Raw genomic sequence first — 22,773 nt, 5'->3', positions numbered from 1 at the left:
TATTTTGCATATGGCTATGCATTCTCCTATGTGTATTGCCTTAATAATTGTCCAAAGAAACTAGTCTGCTATTTTAAGAATCTGTAAACACGGTAAGGTAGCTGGGTGTTACTGCAACTGTGAGTCCAAACCTGTGAAAAACACCAGTGATTTACAACAGATGAATGTGTGTATATGCAGGGCTTTATTTTATGAACCTACCTCTTTCACCTTTAAATCCATCCTCACCAGGAAACCCTGGTTCCCCCTTTTGTCCTTTCTCAAGACGGAGGTTAATGCAGCCACTGTCTCCTGGAGGCCCTCTTTCACCTTTGAACCAAACATATGGAATGTAAGTAAATCCTCATGACATGTCCTGAAAATTAATTTTAGTGAAGACTTCCATAACAGAGACAGCTTTCAAATGCAGTTCTCAGTGGTTTCAGCAGGCTCACTGCTCACACAATTTATTAGCCTTCTCTCTCTCTCTTTTTTTTTTTTTTTTTGGTTAGTTAATTCACTAGTAACCGAGGTTATGTTAAATCAGAATTATTCCCTGCTTGTCTGGAATATGAAATATGGTGATTGTATTGTCTACTCCATAGTGTACTGTCTGTGATTGCACCTTGGAGTTGGTTTTTCTCTTTCTTATATTAATATTTAGAGAGATTATTTCCTGTATGTTTTACATAGATTGAAGAACACAGACAATATAATAGAAAACTTGAAAAATCTAAAGTTTCAGATGTGTACAGGACAAAATTCAAGGTTTGCCTGAATAAGTGATGTTACTGTGTTTGATTTAGTGGTAAATGCACCTATTCATCTGAGCAGAATTAATTTTTCTTTAGTTATTTTTCATCATGCATTTGTAAGTGAGATAACTGTATCTAGGATTTAGTATCTCTGAAAATAGAAGTGAATATACCCTTATAACAAGAAGAAAAAGTAAATATATTCTTAACACAGTAGTAACAAAACTAAACATAGCAATAATATAACTACAGAGTGAAGCGATTTTTACAAACCTTTTATTCCCATATCTCCACATTCTCCACTAGGCCCAGGTGGACCCATTTCTCCTTCTTCACCTTTAATACCAGAAATTCCCATTGGGCCTTGTGTTCCTGGGAGTCCTGGGAATCCTTGGGGCCCATGAATCCCTTTGCTTCCTGGTAATAATAAATGCTTTATTTACATATTCAGCCTGCTATGCTGTGGCTGTCATATTCTAAGGAAGAGTGTAAAGCAAAAGGCAGGATGTTTAGCAGGTCTCCTTAGGGAATCAGCAAAGCTAGAGACCCAATAGCTGGAGCGTGGCTTCATGCCAAGATCAAACTTGCCTTGAAAACCAGATTGCCTTGAAGCAAATAATTATTTTCCCCCTCCCTGCTGCCACCCTCTGGAGCTTTCAGCTTCACTCACTGTAAAAGCAGCTATCCTCAGCACACCTCAAATACCATGCATAGCCTAAGACACCACCAGATTTTGCTTGTGGCTACTGGAAATCACGACTTCTCTGTTCAGATGACAGAAGAAAAGAGGATTTTGCTATAATTATTGAGAACTTTTGCCCATTAGCCAGTGATGACTCAGGACCAAAATCACATTTTTTTAATAAGTATTAGACAAACTGTGAAGCTATTTCTCCACTTACTAATCAGCATACAATCACAGACTGCATCAGTAAAGGAGATAGTGTGGATGTTATAAACAATATATTGTTCTTATTATAGCATATTATAATGTCAACCTATTACAAATAGTCAGGAAATAATATATGGAAATATGTCAGTGTTGTAAAACAACTAAAGCACCAGTATGCATCAAGCTATTTCCATCCCTTTGTTTTCACTATAAAAAAAAGAACAAAGGATGCTATTGTTCTTGCCTGTGCCCTGCTCCAGGGTCTTATTCTCAAAGCTGGAAAGGGAGGAGGGTGCAAAGTACTTCCTAGCTTTAACAGCAGTAGGAACAGCTCCCTCTACAGGAGAAGTTACAGATGAGGTGGTCTGCAGGGTGTTTAACATACCTGTTTGTCCTGGGAAACCAGGGGGCCCTTTATTGCCTGGAAGTCCTGGAAGTCCTCGGGAGCCTGGAGGACCTGGGGGACCTTGTGAGCCAGGAGGACCTTTGAGACCTTTGATTCCAGGTGGCCCAGTTAGGCCTCTGTCTCCCCTCTGACCTTTAAAGCCTGGTAAGCCTGAAGAAAAAGAGCTTTATTCTATGTATGTAAATGCAGGACAAGGGTTCAGCAATCGTATCTAAAAAGTAAAAAATGACAGATTTTGGTTTAAATTTGAATGTCATAAAACATGCCAAAAAGACTTGGAAACTCTGCTACTGTGCTGAAGTCCTGACTGCCTAGGTTTTTTCACCTGCAATGTTTTTCTTGTATTTCTTCAGTGAGAGACATATCAGTAGAAGCATGCTGTGAAAAAGCCCTAATTCCTAAACACTTTTGATGTATATGTCTCCTAGCTCTCCATAAATAACAGTTCTGTTTAAGAATAAGGAAGATAAAAGTATCACAGTAATGACAGGACAATAGAATAAGAGTTACTCTTCTGTGGATAACTTGATAGTGAACACACTGATTTGGCCAGTTAAGGAACAGTATAGGAAGGGAAGGAAACTTGGGAAACATTTGAGATGTATGCTATACATTCCTTGAGTTTGAGGAAATGTGTAAAATGTAATGTACACCCCCACTAATGAGCAGCACTCTTGGAAGTATTTGTCATGACAGCCACAAAAATCATGCGATTAAATCTGCTAGAACAGATGTGCAAAACTTAGAGCTGTGAGGCAACCTGATGGATGCTGTGTACCTTGAGGTCCTGGCAGGCCTGCGACACCTCTGGGTCCTGGTGGCCCTGGTAAACCTGGGACACACGGTGGACCAGGGAAGCCTGGACATCCTGGTGCTCCTATATCACCTTCTGGGCCTCTAAAACCTTTGGCACCTGGAAATCCTGGGGTACCAGGCTGTCCTGGAAACAAAAAACATTGTAAAACGTTTTACTTCCATTACTTACCATCCCTCAGAATTTCTAATTGTAATTTTGAAATTACACATTCAGTTATTGTAATATCCTCCAGTGTTTGTATAGTTTCTGAAAACTGATGCTTTTCTGCAATTTAGAATTGGCTGCTGTGAAGAGCTTCTTTCTTTAAGGGACAAATTCTAATTCAACCCTCACCTATAGGTGAAAATTTTAAGGCACAAAAAGCTAGTTTCTGGTGTGTAGGAGCAGAATGGAAGGAACTCACTGGCATGTACCAGCTATGCAGTGCTGGGCTCAGTTCTATAGGTGTTCCCTGCACAGAAGGGGGTGTGTCTCTGCTCAGGGCCAGGCAAAATGAAACATCTGCTATGAAGTGGGAAGGAAGTGGCACTGTGGAAACACCTGCAGCAACCAGCAAAACTCCCCTGCAGAAATGAGGACTGTAGTGCCCAAGATATTGAAAATTATTATGTATAACTCTGGGCAAAGAAGTTCACCCTTTCTCCCTGAGCATTCTCCCACCTCTTGCCAGTCTTTTCAGGTATGAGTAAGCACCCTGAGGCAGGGCCTATCTGCATGGCAGAGCAGGAGGCCCGAAGCGCAGATGGCCACAAGGCAACAAGTAACAGTAGTAAGAATAGGAAGTTGCACTCCATGGACTGGGCAAAGGCAGTTTCCCCCTCCTGCAGTGCAGATCTCCTTAGGAGGATCCACCTTAACTTAAAAAATATAAGCATAAAAATAGGGCATACCATCCACAGTCACCATTAGGGATCCAGATAAGAGTAAGTTTTATCTGAATCGGTGCCACCTTTGCTCAGATTTTCCCCTTTGAACATATGGAAAAGCTTCATAAAAACTGGTTCATACCTCGAAGCCCAGGAATGCCGGGATCACCCCTTGCTCCATGTGCACCAGGTGGCCCTGGCAGTCCCCTGTTGCCTGGGATTCCTGGAGGGCCATATGTGGGATCACCTTGAACCCCCTTCTGACCATCTATGCCAGGTGGTCCTGGAGGGCCACTTCTACCATCAACTGTAGATCCTCTTTCACCTTCATCACCAGGATCACCAGCTCTGCCTCGAAAGCCTGTTGATATTATTTTTAAATTCAAATAGGGCATAATTCAGAAGTTGGTTGGTGGTGTTTTGTTCATTGTGGTTTTACTTTTGTTGTTTGTTGTTTTTTTTTTTAACTGGAATGTTATAATGCAAATTTAACCAGAATTAAGTTATCACTTTGCAAAGAAAAATAACATCATACATTAAATTTCAAGTTTCTCATATATAGCTAATGATACACAACGATTTAAGGAGGTAATTGTTCCTGTGGGAAGTGGCAGTGGTTTCCTTTGGGGCAGCATCTATCTTGTATACTGTCACTCTTGTCCACTTCAAACCCTTTGCTAAAATTATGCTAATCATTCTTAGTTTTCTGAGAATATGTCCTCTCTGGACACTGAACTTTAGGTCATTGAGTACCTGCAATTCTGGAGGAAAGAAAGGGAAACAGGTGAAGATTCCTCTTCCATTAGCTTTCATGGAAATGTGCTTCCTATTCTGTTCTACCATGGTAGCTACCTTACCCTGCATGTACGCATTACAGCTTGGCTAGCAGGTCTCCTGGATTAAAAAAAGCACAATTCACCTTCTGGCCCAGGGATTCCTGCTCCTGGCCTCCCTCGATGGCCTTTTTGTCCTTGAAAGCCATTTGGTCCAGGATAACCGGGGAGTCCTTTTAAACCCTTTGGTCCTGGAAACAGAAAGAAAACATGTAAAATTAAAAAAACAAGAAAAAAGATAAAAAACCTCACCAACTGTCGAGAGTTCTAAAATGTGTGATATAAGGAAACAGTATTTCTTCTTCATTCCATGCAAATTCATGTACTTTGAAGACAAGTGGTTTTCATCTGTTTTTAAATATTTTGGGGACGAGGACTTGTTGTCCCTAATGGACTTGTTCCCTAACGCATAAACAGCAGACTGCAAATCACCGAGGTAAATTAGCAAAAAAAGAATTTCCTGTAACATTAAGATCTTATAGGATATCAACAATATTCACCTAGTTAATGACAGGTGTCAACTTATTCTTATGTTCTCCTGTGCTATATGCTGTTTCTGGTATGGTGCAGATGAGCTCAATCCCTATTGTTTCATGTCTGTATAAATATTAGCTACTGCCTACAATACTGATGTATTACCTGTGTAATACCATATTAAGGAGCATGAAAATCCAGAATCTCCCTTTGTTCTGATCAGGATTTCCTGAGGTATTTCAAATGTTTTGGAGATGACCACAAGCAATATTTTGTCAGTTTCTGGATAAGCTCTTTGAATTTAAATTAAGTTGAACAAGTTGAAGTAATTGTAATAAGTATTCAGATTTTAGGGCTCAGTCACAACTTGCCATGAGCAATATAATTTTAGAAATTACAGATTTGCAGTGTATTTTTGCCTTGCATAGCTTTTTTTCCTGGTATCCAGATGTACATATTCTAAGTCTTATCTGACTCTAGCCATCTGTGTATTTTAGACTCTCTCGTGCATTTTAATTGAGGCAGGACAGTTTCAAGCTACCTTCCTTTAGTCATTTCTGTGGTGGCAGCCTGCACACCTTTTGATCATACAAATTATAGCTGTCTAGCTCTTGGTTCTATTAGATGAGTATGTTCCTGTGTATTTGCAGTTTTACATTGTGAGGCATATATCTGTTGAAAAACTAGAAGAGTTTATCTTTTTAGAATATCTTCTTTTTTTAATGAGCAACTTAAAACTCCACTTCAATTAAAGCCAAAAATTTTCCCATCTGTAAACATACCTTGAACACCTTTAAAGCCTGGGGGACCTGGATTTCCAGGGTACGGTAAGGCAAGGCGGACAGTCTCACCTGAAGCAAGAGGGAGAAACTGGTCTGTTTGATTTTAGAATAAATGGAATCTGAACATTTACTCTAATATTTCTGTGGAACTAAACAACCAGATGTGTGAAGGTAAAGAGAAGGGACTGTTTATGCACATTCTTATTTCCATATTAATTAAGGTTTGATGGGGAATCTTAAAGTACTTGACGATTATTTGGTATAGAATATTGGTAATGATTCAAACTGTTGTAATACAACTGCATTCTGTAAAGGCAAAGACTTTTCGGTTTGTTTGTTTGTTTGTTTTTAGGTGCTGCAGAAATTTGTATTTACAACAGTTTGTTGCAAGAAAGAAATAGTATTTTCATCTCAATTCTGTTTACATTTCTGGTTCATACATATTGCTATCAGATTTTTTGTTTTTATTTTGGTAGGGATTTTTTTATAACCAAAAATCAGACCAATTCCTAAGTATGAGATGTATTTCCCTCCTCCTTCAGCAAAAAAAACATTGCCTTGCAAATCCTTACACTCAGGAATACTTTTCACTGCAGAAAACAATTCCTCTGACAGCGTGCAAGTGGCACATTGCAGGTTTAAGGCCCCTCGCAATTCATATCTCACTAGTGTCTGCTGCTGAATGCTGATCGTATTGTACCTTTCAGTGGCTGTATTTTTCATGACCATGGAGCTGGCCAAAATTGATTTTCACTGTAAATTAGTAACTCTGTATATAATACACATGAAACTGTAATGGATGCCACCAAACATGTATTTTGTCATTTGGTTCTTAATTTAAACATTCAAAATTACCTTTCTGGCCCTTTGGACCAGGTGGCCCAACATTACCAGTATCACCAAAGTCTCCAGGGCTACCTCTGACTCCTGGAGGGCCAGGAAACCCCAAACCAGGCAATCCCATCTGTCCTTTTAGCCCAGGAAGTCCTGGCACCCCAGGGAATCCTTTATCACCCAGCAGTGGGACTCCAGAATCACCCTAAAAGAAATAAATTGTTGATAAGAAATAATAAGACCTAATTCCTTTCCTCTCTTTTGATTTTCAGAAGCCATTTAGAGACCTATATGGAGAAACCGCTCTTCCACAGTGAAGTGACACGGATTATATTAGTAGTTTAAATATTCAAGGGCAATATGAACAAAGGGTAGAGGTTTGTGGGAGTTTTTTTGTTTTGTTTGCTGTGGTTTGTTTTGTTGTTGTTGTTTGTTTTGTTGTTGTGGTTGGTTTGTTGCTTTGTTTTGTTTTTTCCTTCCTCTTCCTGATCCATAGTATTGTCACATAGTATATGCAGAAATTATATTCAGGAATGAAAAATAAACAGTAATGCCCCCAAGAAAATAATGTTTAAATGGATAAAAGCTATTATTTTTTTATCTAGGCTAACATAAAGTTATAAAACTGATTAATCTGCTAGGAAATTGGAATAAAATTGTACTTTTCTTTAAGTAACTAGTCCTTTAATAAAATAATATGTTAACTGAAATGGAAAAAAAACTTCTGAGAAAGTCAAGCGTACCTCAGCTCCTTTTTCCCCAGGCAATCCTGGTTCCCCATCTCTGCCATCATTACCTCTTTGGCCTGGAAATCCTGGAACCCCAGTAGGACCTCTTTCACCTTTTATTCCTTAAAACAATTAAAAAAAAAAAAAAAGTATAATATTTGCAGTAAGGTGGTTGATTTGTGGTAGGTTTTGGTGTGTTTGTTTGTTTGTGGGTTTTGATTTTTGTTTCTTTGAGGTTTTTTTGTTTTGTGTTTCTTTTGAGTTTTTTTTGTTTTGTGTTGTTTTGGGCGGTTGGTTGTTTGGGTTTGGTTGTTTTTTTTTTTTTTTTTTTTTGGTTTGTTGCTTTTTATTTTTCTCTGCTTAGTTAAATGCAGGGTAACCACTCATCATATCTGTATGATAATTTCCAGTTCTTTAATTCACCTTTCCTTAATTAAGTATTTTAGGCTTAGGAAGGCAGTATGTAGTTGGACACTTCATGGAACAACTTGATCTCTCTGTAAAAGGAGTGTTTACAGGCACCACAATAATGTGGCTTTTATTCATGCTATATACAGAATGAGAACATTTTGCTATTGAAACTAGTCAGAGTTTTACTTCTTATTTCAGTGAAATCAGGAAATAGCAATGCCACATGGTGCAGAATATTTGCATCAATATTCCCCAAAGTTGTGGGGTTTTTTTTTTCTTTTTTTACCCCTAGGTTTCTCTTGCATTGATATTTTTGAAAACATAATTTTTGCATAAAGGACTATAAAACTATTCAAATCCAAAGATTCATTTTTCTGTGTCAAGAAATCCTTTGCAAATAAACAGTGAATGTTTTGCCCTGCTCCGACATCTGTAAACAAACACAGGCATCCAAAGCTAACCTAACTTCTCCTAAACAATGAGATGGACAATCTTTTGTCTGAATAATTAGTTTAGCATTTCTAGCTAAGCTTTGCTATCATATTGCTGTAATTTGTTGTTGCCTGTTTCTTTTGCTTTTGGAAGTCGTAACCATAACTGTGGAGAGGTTTTGATCTATTTAATTACAAAAATTTCAGTTGTGCAACTGGTGGCCTATTGTTCCTCTTCAATGGTTGGTCAAGAGTAACTTTTAGAAATAGGAGCAGGAATCTGAATAGTCATTGAGTCTTTGAATTTTTTCCCAAGAAGGATGTTGGTGCTTTATGTTGCAATAACAGCTGGTATACTGGAAGAGGACACTTCAGGAGGTGGCTTCTGTACAACATTATTTCTTCACGTTTTCACAATATTCTGCTTAGTCTCTGCTACACAGACCTCTGGAAGACTCTGATTATCAATCACATGACATAAAAAGTCATTTTTAGCATTAATGATAAGCTGTTAAACGGTTTTATGGCTCAACTATAGGATAAAACCCACAAAATCCTGTGTCATTCTTGTGTTTAGCAAGAAGAAAATGAATGAGATGGTACCAAGAAAGCAGTTTGGATATACATAACCTCTATGCTTCAGTAACTTACTAAACTAATGACGTTTTTTAGAGTAGATGAATATGGTTTTCTCACACTATTGTCTAAGCATTGTATAGGAAACAAAAACGCTATGATAAAATGTGTGTTTACCTTTTATTCTAACTTGTCCTGGATCACCCTTCTCTCCTTTTTCCCCATGTTGTCCAGCAGCACCAGGTGTCCCCTAATCAATGACCAAAAAAAAAAGTTGTCAGTTATCTCCAGCAAGGAAGGAAGTACGGGAATTGAGGGGAAAAAAGATCTCTTGCTCTTGTGTTGTTTCCCAAAACCAGATCAATTAAAGTAACATTGAAAGATGTCTATAAAGAGGTGTGTGAATGGCACCTGCCCTTTTCAGCCTGACTCTGCCAAATGCAAAGATACAAAACTATAAGAAATTTTAACAGTAGAAGAATTGGGCCTATGTCCATATACAGCTGTGGCTGTAAATGCGACAATGTCAAGCTGCGAATGATTCACAAACTCTTCCCAGTGCAGGCTTCAACCCACAATCCACCAAGGCTACACAGGAAGGGAATCTCCGGAGTGCGGTGGCTGCTGGAGGAGGCTGTTCTCCCAGAAGTGAAGATGGCCATAGGTAAGTGATGTTTTTTTTGCTGAGTGAAAGTCCACAAAGCTGCCAATAAAAAAATTCATCTGCATCTAGTTGGGTACACAGCATGGGATTCTGTCTCTTGGTGTAAAGCTTTGCCCACTGCTGCAAGGGAAATCAGACAGAAGCTAATAAAATGCTTCTTCCAACAAGACTGTAAGAAGCAAAAGTAGATAAAACTTTCAGATAGTTTTCCAGGGCAGTTTCTCCACCATTCTGCTTAAATGTCTCCTGCGTAAGTGATAACTTGATGTTATTCATTTACGGAAGCTCATGAAAACTACTCACAGGGAGCCCTGGTGATCCCGTTGCACCAGATAAGCCTGGATCGCCCTTTTCTCCATGTCTTCCAGGGTATCCCATTTGTCCTTTCCTTCCTTGAGTACCTGGAGGTCCTTGCACACCACGGGGACCAGGAGGACCAGCACCACATGAGCAAAGGCCTTGTTTTCCTAAGTAAATGTGTCAAAATTACATTGAAACAGTTACAAAATTATTACACAAAAAACCCACCTTTTTTTTTTTTCCTACATGAGCAGTGCACAAACCATTTTATCTCACTGTGGCCTTCAAAGGGATAAAGCATAACAGTCTCTCTTTGCAGTGCTGAAGAACTGCTGCACTGACGTGTCTTTACTGCCTTAGAAGTCCCAGTGCCAACACACCATTTAACTCCACACCTTGATGGCCTTATTCTCCAAGTTACCATAAACTTCTTGCAAATATCTGGCAAAGGTCTCTTATTCCAATTGTTACTATCCAGGTGTACTTACCCTTTTCTCCTTTTTCACCTTTTCTTCCTGGAAGGCCTATCTGACCTTTTGTTCCAGGTTCTCCAGGGATCCCTCTGTCAGTACAGACTACACCTTTGAAAAAACAAATTGTACAGGTAGTATAAATCAGGTTGACTGTTTCCATGCTTAGGTCACGTGTTCTCCTCTCCCTTATCTTGTTATCTTCACATGGAAAGCTAGAGACCTTAAGAAATACTTTACAAGTCATTGCTTATAGATCATACAAGAGTCAGTTCGGGTAGACTTGATGTTGACATATTGTTTTCTCATTGCCACTACTTCTACCTTTTTCCACTGTAGAATTTTGTAACTCCTGATTCTTTACTTAAGGATGCTGATTTGGGTTTCCTGCCCAGTTTGCTGTATTTTTAACTACCAGTAATGTATTTTTAGGGACATTTTTCATATATGTTACTTTGTGGGTTTAAATCCCTGAGAAAACCATTAAAATCTTAACATTTTACTGATCAACAACTAATAGGAAAAACTTGTTTTCTGTATCACATGTAAAGTGTGATACATCTGTCAAAATGCACTTTTCACCTCTATGTTTTTAGTAGAACCAACAAAAGCAATTAATCTATTAATATTCTCGACATATAAATTGCTGATGAACCTACTGGGTAGTCCGGGTAAGCCTTGTCTTCCCGGCTGTCCTGGTAGGCCTGGTGGTCCAGGAAATCCAGGTCTTCCTGGGATCAATTCACCTGTTCCAGGGTAACCAGGATCACCTTGAAAACCCTGAGGTCCTGGTGCCCCACTTACTCCTGGCAGGCCAGGCAGACCTATAAAGAAAATAAAGGTATGTAGCCCATTCAGCTTCATAGTAACAATTACATCAAGATATCAAGGATGAAATTACAGACCATTCAGAACTGTCCTGAAGAAGAGCTTTCATATAAAAAGACTTAAATTTAAATCTTTAGGTTTGCCAGGATTCCCAGGGAAAAAACACTCCTGCTTTAGACCTTCAAGTGCTTCTTTTCCTCCTTCCCATTATCTTTTTTCCAGATATCTCAGTTATTGTAGGTCATTATGCAGAGCAAACTCATCCTCATCACCTTCCTTTTATATCTTTTTGAGATGGAGAAGAAAATTTTTGCGCACAGCATTCCAGAAACAGGCATACCATGGATTTACAGTGCATGGTAGCATTCTGCTTTGTCTTCTGTTCCTTTTCTTTTTTTTTCCCTCACTAAGTGCTGGAGCTAATATTTTTATTGAGTTTTCTGTAGAGCTCAAATCCTTACTGCCGGAGATTTGCACCAAGCAAGAACCAATAACAGTTTTCTTTTAGCTGCTTTTTCTCTTACTGATATATAATTGCCATTTTATCCCCCACTTCTCTTACTTGTTCCATCATCTCCTGGTCTTCCTGGCAGGCCTGCAGGACCAATTGGTCCAACTGACCCTGAATCACCAGCAGGACCCGGAAACCCAGGATCTCCTTGTGGACCTACACAGAATTATAAAAACAGGTGAACTGAACACCTTATGCAACTGACATCTTAAATCTAAAACTGCAACCAAAATTATAATTTGGGAAATACACAAAAGTAAAATACAGCAACAACTTTTGTCTTTATGAAACATTATTAAATGTGTAACAATTTCATTTAAAGGTGGGAGGATTTGGTTAATTTTCTATGGATTCTTGCCCATTTCATGGGCTCGGTTTTAAATCTTTGTCACTCCATAGTATTATCTTTGTGCTACATATTTCAGAATATCAAGAGAGGTGTTTTTCCCAAATAAATACATGTAGCATATAAAATAAATGTGCATCTCATGTTATGCACATTTGGCAGTGCACACAGGGAGGTAATGTCAGGATCATCCTAGTTGAAATTATCCAAATTTTAAAAAGTATCTTCAAAATTGCTATAATGAATAATTTTTAAAATTGCAAATACATAGTGCTAAAGAAAATCTGTATCAGATATAAAGGGCTTAATTAAATTACAATACAGGTTCCCCAAGTGTGAGATGCCAAAGCAAATCCCTTCCAGGCAGTAGGCTTGGCTGTTCCCCACTGCCTCCTGCTATGAAATAAGAACTTTCACGCATCTCTTCACCACTTAGATGATAAAGATGAGGATAAAAGGAGCTATGACATAAAAACCTAGCCTGAGGTTTAGACAGGAAGGTAATAAGATTGACAGGTATTCTGTTGGGAAGTACTAGTTCCAGGATTTCATCCCTGCTATGCAATAGAAAGCTCAATTGCAGTCTAAAAATCTGTGTGTTGTGGTAATTCTGAAAACAGGAATTCTGAATTACAATGGGAAGGCTGGTTTTCTTATTTGACATCCATTATCCAGAATGGGCTTATTTTTCATAGCTTTTTCTTAAATATCCTTAGGTTCAATAGCGAGGCATAGTCCTGGGGATCTACCTGTGACTGTATGCATGAAGATCTTTCAAGCAAACATTTCGCCTGAAACTTTAATGTAGTTCCAGTAAGATCAGTGAGACACAAACAAACACACAATGTGGCCCCTGGGAAGATAATGTTTTAGGATTCTGTCTCCTGAATCCCTAGTGATCACTTTCAAACACCTTAGCAAAATAGGTCCTATGCACTTTATACAGCAGAAAGACTAGTTAAAACTAGCTACAACCTTTTATAGGAAGCAGTGAAGTTCCAACAGCTCCAGGAGGACCTGGGGGTCCTTTTTCTCCTGGATCCCCCTGTAAAAGTCCAAAAATAAATTTTACTGATAGATTCAAATACACAATGTGCAACCATATAATTGAAAATTACAACAATGGTGGAATATGTAAGGATGTGAAACATATCACCTGGGAAACTCCATTTTGAGAATTTACAGCATTTAAAACCAGACCAAAAGATATAAATATTCATTATATTTCAGGATACCAGTGACTAAACAGTAATATACCTACTGTTTGAGTCACCATTCCTGGAGGTGTCTAAAAGATGTATAGATGAGGCTCTTAGGGACATGGTTTAGTGCCAGAGTTGGTTTATGGTTGGACTTGATGATCTTAAGGGTCTCCTCCAACTGAAATGATTCTATGATTCTATTGCACATATCTATTTGACTCTTCACAATTTGCGACTGCTGCATTTGACTTCATTCATGTATTGTAAAGATGAATCAATTATAGTAAATCAGTACCCTATTTAATGGAGAGGTTTTGATTTAACAACCAAGTTGTAATTCTTTGCCTCAAAATTCTATACCAGAATTTGGAAATTACTTCTGTGTTGACAGATAAGCATTAAGAAATGAGGTTTCACAGTCTACAGATTATCGAGGGTAAGGGATACTCAAAGTTCTTAGAAGAAGTTTAAAACATCTGCATCAGGGAAACATAAAAGTGCCTACTAATGGCAAGGAAAATCACTTCTGCTTGGGGGATTTCTGAATTTGCTTGGATTTTGATATTTAGAATTGCAAGCAAAACGGATTTTAGGGAGGTCTTTTATGTGGCAAATTGTATTACAATTTTGCTTTGTAGATTAGGAATTAACCCTGCTCTCTGCAGCAAGTGGGAACTGAGAAAACAAGAATGTGAATGTGGGAACTGTGTAGTGAGGCTGTGTGCCTGGGACTGGAGCTCAGGGCCTTTTAGGACACAGACAAGGAAAATTGGGACTGCAAAACCGGATACCCATTCTTACACAAGTAAAACCAAGGAGTATGTGCCTCTTTCTAGCCCCTTTTTTTTACATTGACATCTCTATGATATTTAAACAGTTCTGGAGCTCTCACTGACTGCTGTCCTCTTGACTTTTGGCTGGCCTTTTTCCCTTCACTATATCTTGCAGAATGAAATAATGTCACTATCTCATCTTTGGCTATTTTAAACAGGAATGTAAATTTGTCTTCCCTAATGACATAGAAGAGTCTTCCGTGTGGCAGGAAAGAAAAAATAAATGTAGCATTTTTCTTCCTCTGATAAACTCAAAAATTATTATGAGATTTAAAATTAATTTAATTATGAGAAAAGTACCCAAGATTTGCACAATATCACACTGATTTTAAAATGACACAACCAGAACACAATGAGCCAAGGTAAAAAATGACAGTTCTTGATATCTCCTTAAGTGACAAATTCCAGTGGCGGTCTCTGAAAATGTCTGTCTTTAGGCTGTTAGGTTTTATGACGCTATCTGGCTGACGCCTTTGTACTTGCTCTGGTTTCACTTTTGCTACACTCCTATATAGTGGGATATATGTGTTTGGATTATTTTGTTGACTAATGCTGCCACAAACATCCAACAGAAGCATATCTCTACTGTATTCTGTAACCTGGAATCTTCTTAAAATGAAAGCTTATAATCACTTGTCAGTTTTACTGGTATCCTTATTAAGCATTAAACATAGTGTTTGTTCTGTAGGTTTCTATAACTTTATATAATGTCAAAGGCCAAGAACATTTTGCACTTCCTGTAAAGACCATTCATTGTTTTAATGAGACTCATTCCATAAGTAGCAGAGAAGAATGGTCTCTGATTGACTTCAACAGGACTCATATCCTCCATTGTATTTTGCCTGAATTTGCCTCCTGTCTTTTTTCATATTTATCACAGAACGGATAAGCTTAGAAGGGATATCCGGAAGTTATCTTGTCCAGCCCTCCATGTCAAGCAGGACCACCTAGAGCTGGTTGCCCATCACCATGTCCAGACAGCTTTAGAATATCTACAAGGATGGAGATGAGTGCTGAGGGCAAGGATCATCTTCCTCAGCCTGCTGGCAATATTAATGATTTTCCTAACACAAGCCAGGTTACCAGTAACTGCCTTTGCAACAGGGGCATGTTGCTGGCTCATGGTCAAGATCCACACGGTGTTGCAAATGTCCAGACATAGGGATTGAAAGGTAGGCCAACAACTCCTTCAGGGCTCTTCTTTGCTTTAGGCAACAGTTCACATGTTTTAAGGATGAAATCTACTTTGAATGCAACTGTTTTTTTTCCTGAGACTGACTCTATTTTTTTCTTTCTTTCTTTTTTTCTCTCTTTCTCCTTCCTTCCTCTCCCTCTCAAATCTGAGTTTATTTTGGATTCTATGTGAATGTGTTTATTTCAGAAAATCTATGAGAGGATGGGTTATCTCAGGAGGGGTGTTAATCATATTCTTGTTCCTCCAGTTTATGTGATTATGAGATGAACAGCTGAAGCAGACTAGATATATCTGCACTTTCAGGGACACTCAGATTTATCCAGTTGTTTTTCAAGCAAAATTACAGCATCTGTGCAATCATTCTGAATTTTGCATATCTGCCTGAGTTAACCTGATATTTTGTGTCCATAGTCAATTAGTTTTCTTTCACTCCATGTGTTAGCAACTGGAATTTCATCTTTCCAAAGCATTACCGCCATCATTTAAACTCTTCCCTAGTATGATATACCAACAAATAATTATTCTTTGCCTACTCTTTGTAGTGTTAATTGATGGCTTCTCAGGGTCTGGGCTCAATGGAGACTGATGAAGGCATGGTTCTGTCTCTACAATGTATTGTCTCAACTTTATTAATGATCCCTCAAACTAAAACAATATGCACATCATGGTGAGTACTTTTTAACAGCAATACACTTAAGGTTTGATTCTAGTTTTGGGTAGTAATGGACTGTAATGATCCTTCTGTTACTAAATAAGATATTGGGTGTTTCTGTCTAATTAGTATCTAAATGATCCCGCATTGTTGTGAAGCTGCTAGTGGGCAAATGGCAGAAAAATTAACAACTAAGGATATTTTTTTTTTCCCCAAGTACAACAACATAAATGAAATCTTGGCTGAAGACGCTGATCTAGCACTCTCCTGGAAGTCCTACCTTAGAAACAAGTAAGCCTGTTACTAAAACAGATGTTTTTACTGTCTTTTACTTATTTTCTCCATGTGCCAATTTGAATCAAATTCTGCCACCTCATTTGGTGCCAATTATCATACTAGTTCATGGGCCAAAGTTTATAGGATTGTACGCAGACATCTCTGTGAAATGCAGCTCAACCACGGGTACTACAATTCACGGATTAGATAGATATACTGATAAAGGTAACTATTGGCAATTGGGATTAACCAATTTCTATGGTATGCAAAATGGAGTTCACACTCTCATATGCACCAAATAGGAATGGTTACTTACATTCTTATTTATTACCACAGTTGTTGAGTAACTATGACTATCATGAAAACAGTAAATCTTAAAAGTAATTATTTATTTTTTATAAAAGGAAATGGTCTGATAAGCAGGTACATTAGGGAGGAATCAGTAGCATTAATATAGGGGTTTGTTTGTACATGTGTGTTTGTTGGGTTTTTTTTACCTGTATGCCTGGATAGCCAGGTTGTCCAGGAAAACCAGCAGCTCCTGTTTCCCCCTGGAAAGGATCATGTAAATATAATTTGATTAATCTGTTAAGACATTAATTAATTGAACAAAAAACAGTAAGGCAGTCATACAACACCTTCATGTTCTAATAGTACCCACAGTTTGTTTCAGAAAATTCCCTGGGTGTGTAGAAGAGATGGTATGTTTCATAGAATCTCTTCCGTTTAGAAAAACCTACAACTTTTATTGCCAGGTTATTTAGACAGTGGTCAGTGCATTCAGTGTAGCTGAGGCACAGAACTAGCTGGAATACGTACCAGTAGAGTCTCATAGACTGTCTGCTTAATACAGCTGAAATTGGTTTGCTGCCTGCTGAATGACGCTCTTAAACTACTATTGCATGGAAAGCATCTGTGTATCATCTCCTCCTCTCCTTTTATGATCTACTAATACACTCATCCATCCAGTATTCACACTCTTCATGTAGGCAGTGGTAAAAAACAAAGTAAAAAGTAATTTTGCAGATGAAATAGTTACCTGGAATGTAACTCTAGATGCAAGTATCTGTACATTAATCAGATTTATGAATAGCATGATCATTACCTTAACGACATTTGAAAATGAGCTGGGAGAGGACATAAGAAAAACAGCAAGATGTAGATCTGTATACCTACAACTGTTGTTCTTTACTCCCGTAAGATGATGTAAGTTCATAACTAGCATTTAGCCAACTTAACTGCAAATTTCTTTGCTGGAATTTCTTGAGCCAGAGAGATGAATGAAACATGCATATAACACAAAATTATACAAACAATGTCACCATGGCAAACAAAGTTAGCATGCTGTGTAACTTTTCTCTCACGGTATATGCATGTCCCACTGACTTTTCCTCCTGCTTGCAACTTCAGATCCCATTAGCCAACTTAAGCCAAATTTCAGAGTGGCAGAAATTCAAAGACAAAGAGTTCATACAACTTCCCATGGCAACAGGTAGCAGGAGAGAAAGGAAGGAATGCAGTGTGAGCTATCAAGTATGTGGAAAGTCCAAATCTGCACAAACCCACAGAAACCCAAATCTCACTGCTCCCACTGTTCAGGGAGCTGCTTATACTTTATATCTACTTACCTTCATTCCAGAAAAACCTGCAGGTCCATAAGAACCAGGATTACCCTGATAAAAGCAAGCAGAATCTGAGCTAAAACAGTAACAGCTCCCTCAAAATTACACCTATTCAGAATTGCTGAGTGGTTAGCGTTCCTGAGATAATTATTACTTGGGATACTTCCCAAAAACTTTTCAAAGTTTTTTGTAAATACTTTATATGTGAGATGGGCACAAGTTTTAACTACAGACCAAGGCAAACCAGACAGGTCTCTACTCAAGTTTTTTATCTTATTGCACCAAGCACAGTAGTGGACATGTTGTTCCATGGGAGCAATGGTATAAAAATCGAATATAAACTGCTGTAAAAAACTGCTATTGGCACATACGGAATACATTAAAATTAATGTGCTAGTACTGCACTACTCCAGAGAAGCTTTGTGCAGGTCTAAATATTTAGAGGATAAGCCTACAGATTTACTTTCTTTCCAAGGACAGAAAGTCTGTATGAGATTATGTTTAAGTCTGAGACAGGGTGAGTCCCAGGGCAGGACCCCTAAATATTCTACACAGAAAGTACGACAGATTAGTTTAAAAAAATTCTTAAAATCTTCCTTAGAAATACAAACTTAAACTGCTAAATATATTATGAACCTAATTGCAGTGAATTTGTGAAGTAATTTTTTCTGCAACTTCCTTACCCGCAGTCCAGGGAATCCAGGAATGCCTTTTTCACCCTTTTCTCCTCTCCCAAGTACACCCTGGAGCATTCAAAATACTTTGTTTAAACAAGATGCTCAGTAAAGTTTGCCAAAAATTCTAAATTTTGTGCAGGTTTAATAAGTTATGTATATATTAGGTTAATTGATCTTATACTTTCTAGGCTCAGTCACAGGGGTTTGCTTCATACAGCACTGCTAGCAGTGCCTATCTAGCTTCAGTTATTCAAGGAACCTGCTATGATCTATTTTTCAAGCTTAATGTACTTTCAGCAGTTTGTTGTGTTTTTTTTTTTTTTTTTAAACTGTGGGCATCAGTCCATTTCTCAGTTCCTGCTTATAACTAACAACTATACTCTTATCCACATGCACAGCTAGTACTGGAGCAAGCATGTAAAGCTCATATTTTTCAAATTAATCTGATATAAGTAGATCTGTTTTTTCTCCTTTGCCAGTACTAAGTAAAAGTGGTCTTTTTATGGCGGAAAATTAATTCCTGAAAAAGGGCTAGAGTGGAACCCAGAAATGTGATGTTGAGGCTTCTCATTTCTTCTTTTCTGCCTACAAAGCTAAATAAGTTTTTAACAGAAACTAGACTTATTATTTTGTCCCCAGTCATCTTCTGGTTTTCTGAGTTCCAGTAGTTCCCTGCCTGTGGATTATCCGTCAGCAATAAAGACTCCAGAATCTTTTTTGTGGCTGCTTCTGCTGAGCATCCAGGAACTCCTTACTGGGACACCAAAGTTTAACCATGCTGACAGAAAGGAAAGAAAATGTAGAATAGATAGCAAAGAACAACTCTTTCTCCAAACAAGTGGGCTCTGCCTTTTCTACTCTTGAGGGTATCCATAACGTGAAGGTAAAGTATTTCCCTAACATAGGGAAACATAGATCATGCCCCACTAAGAACACATACAGATCTTCTCTATTTCTCTTAGTGAGAAAAAATAATCTCTGCTTTTATTTTCTTCCCAGTTTGTTACATGTCAACAGCTCGACTGGAAACAACACTCATCTTTCGCTACCAGGCAACAGTCAATAGGTGTGTATAAAACAGATTCAGAAAGGTTTTCCAAAGGGTTTTGAAATATTTTTGCATTCACACTGATTTAGATGGTGATTAAATTTTATAGCACAAGTGCTGTTGTTTTTTCTATCACCTTCTGCTTTGAAAGATTAACTTAATAACCACAGAAGGACTCTGCTAGCACCACGGGGAAAAAAAAAAAAATCACATTACTTACTTTGGGTCCACGTGGCCCTCTGTATCCTGTTACCCCAGGTTCTCCTTTTCGGCCCTACATATACAAGGAAAGTATATTAAATGCAGGACATGCCTATGTGCTGATTAACTTTTTTAAAGTCCTCTTCTGAATTAGAACTGTTAAATAGTATTTTCTTAAGCACTGGAGTCGTTCTTCTGGATGTACTACGCAGAAGAAAAACAATATGTACTGATATTTATTTATGTTAACACTGTCAAAGCAGCATAATGACTGTAGAACAAGATAGATGTATCTTTTTACTTGCAGGGGCCTGATAATCAGGGCTCTGTTCCTACAAACATCCATGGCAGTAGGTTGTAGGTTTTTTTTATGGTCTATTTAGTTTTTTGATGCAAGTATTCATATGCATAAATCTACACTTTTGTGCATAGCTCCAATCTGAATGGAATGCGTGGCTGGATACATGGTCAAGATTATGTCGTGTGTTGTACAGCAGCCTATGTCACACTTTGCAGTAACATGGGGAATTTATAAAAGTTCTTTTGGTCCCTTCCCTTTTCCTCATACACCTGTATATATAAATCTTTTGCATAATCAAAGACTAAGATCCAATACGTGAAATCTGTCGGTTCCTTGAGTTGAGGCTGCAGGGGCTGGCAATGCCAAATCCACCTTTTCATTTGTGTATTCAAGAAAATTGGACTTGAAGACATAATGACTCCAATGTAGGGCTCTGTAATGCAATTTTTGTAACTTCTGTTCTTTTTAAACAAATATTATAATGTTTTAAGGTACACAACTGTGGCTACAGTAGGTGTGATATTGAAAAAGTACAGTAAATAACAGGAACTTGCATTAAAAACAGACAACAAAATCACACTTTATTTACATATTAAAAGAGCACTCTATAAGGGTTAGGGTTGATAGTTCAAAACATTACATTGGAGAAATCTCAGAGAGAATAATTGCCAAAGATCTGAAAAACAGAAGAATTAGTGAAGAGCCACAAAAGAGGCTGAATACCAGAGTAACCAGATTTACCTGAGATGCCTGAAATATGATTTGCTAATCACAAAAAGTGAATAAAACCAAAGCAAAGGCAGTATCTCTTTCTGCATCAAGACAGTCTTCCATCAAGGACATGAGCTCAAGTATACATGGGCTCTCCTTTCCTTAAAGCCTGGAGGAAGAATGCTGAGCAACGAGACTTCTGCTGAAGCTGAGGGTTTCTTACAGAAAGAAAGGTTGGTCCTATGCCATCCTTGCAAAAATTTCTTTAGAGGATTGTACCTGCCAAGTTGAGCACAGTTAAATATGATGAAAAATGAACACCTTTTCTCCTTTGAACAGCTGAGCTCCAGGAGGTCCAACTAACAGCGGTGACCCAGGTGGCCCAGGAAGTCCAACATCACCCTGTGGAAGCCAAAGGAACAGCAGAGAAACATTCTGTTCCACACAGCATTTCAGTGAGACTCAGCATGTTTTCCTGTTGTACTACAACACTACATATTTCTGTACTCATTGAATATGCACTTGTGCTAATACCTATAGATAAAGGTTTGTACAAAGTTCTGTAAGCTTCTCTACTGTCTCCCAGATGAGCAAAGTCGCCAATCTTAATCATATCCTATTCTCCTCAATCATTAAAAATAACATTATGGCTAAGGAAATAAATGACAACTCTGTACTCATGGCTCCTGCTCCGAGTCTGCTGTGGAGATACTTACAGGATTGTCAAACCTCATGTGTACATAGTCTGTCATGTTCCAGACCAAAGCCTTTGAGCACAAGGCTTTGTGAATGTAAAGATGAAATTATTACTTTGCTGTGGAAAATTATGCTTGTTAGAAACTTGCATGAATTCTAAGAAGTGACTGGACAAATTCACAGAAGAAAAATCAAATATTCCATGTTGGTTCTATAAGCCCTGAGCACGCTAACATGTAGAGACTGGGAGAGAAACTATTATTATGTGCTTGTCCTTTTCTTACACCCTTTCCTTGGCATCTGTTGCTGGATATGGTAAGAGATGAGGTTCAGTGACAGACCCTGTCACTTGGAGGGTACTGTTGTTATTATTTAGGCAGTGTCTGCACAGAAGGTAACTGCTATGTAAATGCTAACATATTGGTTGTTCCTTTTCAAAACCTCCTGTATGTAGCTTACTGAAATAATCACTTCTGCATAGAATTAATTGATTCAATAACTTACGTTATTTCTCCTTTCATTCTAACATGATTAGTGGGAGCACACAGTCACAAATTCATGGCTTCCAGGGAACTCAACAAAACTCTACCATACTAACTCTACAGCAATAATATATTTAATAATATTTATTTTCTTTAATAGTTGTTTTCTTACCGGCTCCCCCTTTTGTCCATCCACCCCAATACCTGGATTTCCCTAATTGACAAAAAACATACACAGTGTGAAGATAATAAAAAAATGCTGACATTAGAATTTAGTCAAGTAACTCTTTTGAAATCTTGGTAACAAATAACCATAAGGAACTTTTCAAATTACTCTGTTATTTCCCTAACAAATTCAGGAAAAGTCATTGCCTACCTGTTCACCTGGCAAACCAGGGTAACCTGGAATACCCTTTAAAAGAGAATGAAGACAAGTTAATATGCCTGATTTAGAGACAGCTTTGCCTTGAAAATTACCTCCTCTTGCCAGTAGCACCCAGCAGAATTTCCTCTTGGGCTGTACCTGTCCCAAAGTGCAATTTACTTCACCTGGTCGCTGCTTTCAGGAGGGTTGATCTCTGGCTTCCCACATCCCTTGTCACCCACAGAGTGGCCTCAGTGAAAGGGAACAAGGAGAGAGCACTAGCAGCATTCCTCCTTGACCACAGACTGCCAGGATGAAACGGGTTCACGCAGGCACGGGAAGGAATAACATATGCTCCAATTCCTGAACTTCCAAACTCATAAGGTAAAGAAAAATCTCTCTTTTTAGAATCTGCCTCAAAAATTATTTCTAGGCTTTGATTCACATTAAGGCAAGTTCAAAATCGGTAGACCAGAATTCATGCATATCCTGAAAATGCAAGGCTGTATAACTGTGGTGAGCTTACAGGCAAGCCTGGATGACCTGGGTATCCAGATGGGCCCGTTGTACCTCTTGAGCCTCTAGGTCCCTGGAAAAGATGGCAAAAGGT

General features: G+C 38.3%; 1 protein-coding gene across 1 annotated transcript in view; it reads right to left on the bottom strand.

The window, feature by feature from the left end:
* COL4A4 (collagen type IV alpha 4 chain) overlaps nt 1–22,773 on the bottom strand; it is a 63,957-nt gene that overhangs the window by 20,555 nt on the left and 20,629 nt on the right. The window contains exons 9-31 of the mRNA XM_082056348.1: nt 22,690–22,752; nt 22,176–22,211; nt 21,972–22,013; nt 20,943–21,023; nt 19,629–19,682; nt 18,367–18,426; nt 17,690–17,734; nt 16,559–16,612; nt 12,879–12,948; nt 11,609–11,713; nt 10,878–11,042; nt 10,237–10,329; nt 9,752–9,915; nt 8,962–9,034; nt 7,382–7,488; nt 6,660–6,843; nt 5,805–5,873; nt 4,635–4,739; nt 3,858–4,076; nt 2,811–2,972; nt 2,012–2,182; nt 1,008–1,151; nt 202–309 (exon numbers count right to left, since the gene is read on the bottom strand). Coding sequence (XP_081912474.1) covers nt 202–309; nt 1,008–1,151; nt 2,012–2,182; nt 2,811–2,972; nt 3,858–4,076; nt 4,635–4,739; nt 5,805–5,873; nt 6,660–6,843; nt 7,382–7,488; nt 8,962–9,034; nt 9,752–9,915; nt 10,237–10,329; nt 10,878–11,042; nt 11,609–11,713; nt 12,879–12,948; nt 16,559–16,612; nt 17,690–17,734; nt 18,367–18,426; nt 19,629–19,682; nt 20,943–21,023; nt 21,972–22,013; nt 22,176–22,211; nt 22,690–22,752 — 2,374 coding nt within the window. The remainder of the gene's footprint in view (nt 1–201; nt 310–1,007; nt 1,152–2,011; nt 2,183–2,810; nt 2,973–3,857; nt 4,077–4,634; nt 4,740–5,804; nt 5,874–6,659; nt 6,844–7,381; nt 7,489–8,961; nt 9,035–9,751; nt 9,916–10,236; nt 10,330–10,877; nt 11,043–11,608; nt 11,714–12,878; nt 12,949–16,558; nt 16,613–17,689; nt 17,735–18,366; nt 18,427–19,628; nt 19,683–20,942; nt 21,024–21,971; nt 22,014–22,175; nt 22,212–22,689; nt 22,753–22,773) is intronic.

Source organism: Streptopelia decaocto (genome assembly GCF_964273445.1).
Source record: "Streptopelia decaocto genome assembly, chromosome: 6".
Classification (NCBI taxonomy): Eukaryota; Metazoa; Chordata; class Aves; order Columbiformes; family Columbidae; genus Streptopelia; species Streptopelia decaocto.
Note: the sequence above shows the minus strand (reverse complement) of the source record. Positions and strands in the feature narration are given on the sequence as shown.